Source organism: Homalodisca vitripennis, chromosome 3 (assembly GCF_021130785.1).
Source record: "Homalodisca vitripennis isolate AUS2020 chromosome 3, UT_GWSS_2.1, whole genome shotgun sequence".
NCBI classification, from domain to species: domain Eukaryota; kingdom Metazoa; phylum Arthropoda; class Insecta; order Hemiptera; family Cicadellidae; genus Homalodisca; species Homalodisca vitripennis.
The window spans coordinates 139616258-139618398 of record NC_060209.1 but is presented as its reverse complement, the minus strand read 5'-3'; the positions used below and the strand labels follow the sequence as shown (position 1 = coordinate 139618398).

General features: G+C 40.4%; 1 protein-coding gene across 1 annotated transcript; it reads left to right on the top strand.

The window, feature by feature from the left end:
* Positions 1 to 1358: 1358 nt before the first annotated feature.
* On the top strand, positions 1359 to 1901 carry LOC124358375 (protein GVQW3-like). The gene has a single exon (XM_046810676.1). The coding sequence runs from the start codon at positions 1359 to 1361 to the stop codon at positions 1899 to 1901; it is 543 nt and encodes a 180-aa protein (XP_046666632.1).
* Positions 1902 to 2141: the final 240 nt, after the last annotated feature.

The following is a 2141-nucleotide window of genomic DNA, read 5'->3' as shown; positions in this document are numbered from 1 at the left end:
GTGACTGGTGGTAAGGACATCTGCCATCACACTGACTGCTGTAATTTATCAGATTAGTTCCTCTGATAAGTTTTTAGAGTAACAGTTACACCAGGGCATTATTCCTCACGATGATTATTATTTTTAAGGACAAAGATTGGCATTTTTGTGGTTAGACATTTAGCAGGCAAATCGTCGTGTTCGTGAGCTGGTATTCACGTGTGGCCTAAGATTAATCAAGGGGTTCTAAAATTATTACGATCCTCTTCCTGGACACTTCAATGTGGAATTTGAGCTTTAATGTCGAGGAATATTATTTTATTACTCTTTTATTTTTTTCATATTTAATGATAAAAACGATAAATAGCAGTATTTAAGGAATGAATAAATCGTAACGAATGAGTTAACGCGCAGATGCATTGACACACTGACCTCAAAAGAAATAATGTCACTCCTTGGATAAAGAGAAGCTTATGTACAATGCTTCAAATATCTAGGAAATTTCTATTAAGAGCTATTCCTCATAATGGCAGACGGATGGACGGACTATGACACGATTTTAAGAAGGACCTGTCGGGTCCGCAATATAACATAACTAAGACTAGTGGAAATCATATTTTTATTTTATGAAATTCGCCCTAATTAAACGGATAAAACAATAAGTAATAATCCAAATTTCCTTTCTCATACGAATTTTAATACTAAGAATCGCTGAGCTGAACTGAAAGAGTGTCAGTAACATATGGGCGGATGTGCCGGTAGCCTAGTGGCCCCAGGCTGCCGCTAATCAACCAGACAGACATCCCGGCATGTCGTCATAGCCGGAGCCTCCTTAGGCTCAACTATCGCCAAAATGAGGTAACTGATGGCCAAAAGGTCAATAGTGGCGGTGAGAGAGAAAGGCCGTGATCATCATGACAATGGTCGGTTCACTGGGCTTTCTTCCCCCACAAAGCGGTGTTGAGCAACACCGCAAATATCTCTGACCGCGAATTCAGCACTCTATCTATTTCGTTTCATGTCGCCTTAGTGGTGGGTTTTATTTGGGGTTTCACTTTCTTTATTTTTATTCGCTATAATATTTACTTTTCCGCATTATTATAAAGCAACCTCTGTATTAACGAGTACTAGTTTCGAAGGATTGCTAAATTAATGTACTAAATATATTTTTATTCATAAATACGAGGGTTGTTCAATAAAGACTGAGACTGGGTCCGGGATTTCCCCATACTGCTCTGATAAGACATGATGCCAGGTTTTTCCAATACCTTTGGACAATATTGTTTACCAACAGACATTGAATTGCTTTATCTCTATCACAAAGCCATCAGTGCTCATTTGAACATCAGCTTGGTAAGTGCCGCCTCCAACGTTTTATCATGTCCAGTTTGCGTGAACAACGACATGCGATTAAGTTTTGTGTTAGACTCAACAAAACTGCGACTAACACTTATGAAGACATAAATCAAGCTTTTGGGGATGACGCAATGTCTCGTGCTTCCTGTTTTCGCTGGTTCAAAGATTTTAAGGAGGGAAGAGAGGACCCAGAGTTGCAGGGAGGAGATGGTGCTCCAGTTACTGCTCTCACTGAGGAAATCATCAATACAGCAGCGGCAATGATCAAAACCGACCGAAGTCTGACCGTCAGACAGATTGCTGAACTCCTTGAAATATCGGTAGGTAGTGCTCACACAATTTTAAAAGACAATCTTAACATGTCTAGAGTGTGTGCTCGTTGGAATCCTCGTTTACTCACACCTGAACAAAAACAAAACCGTGTCGATGTTTGCCTTGAGTGGAAGCGGTTCATTGAAGAAGATAGGGATTGGTGGAAGAGTGTAATCACTGCTGATGAGTCCTGGGTTTATCAGTATGGCCCTGCAATGAAAATCCAAAGCACTGAGTGGGTAGAAAAAGAATGAAGGTCGCCCGAAGAAAGCTAGGGCAACCAAATCTGCAAACAAAGCAATGGTCATTACTTTTTTTTGACTATAAAGGAATGGTGTACACTCATTCAGTTCCACGTGGACAGACAATCAATGGAGACTATTACAAACAAGTTTTGGCTACATTAATGAATGATCACATTTCTCGAAAGCGTCCAGAACTTCGACGAAACTGGAAACTTCATCACGACAATGCGCGGCCTCACATTGCACACG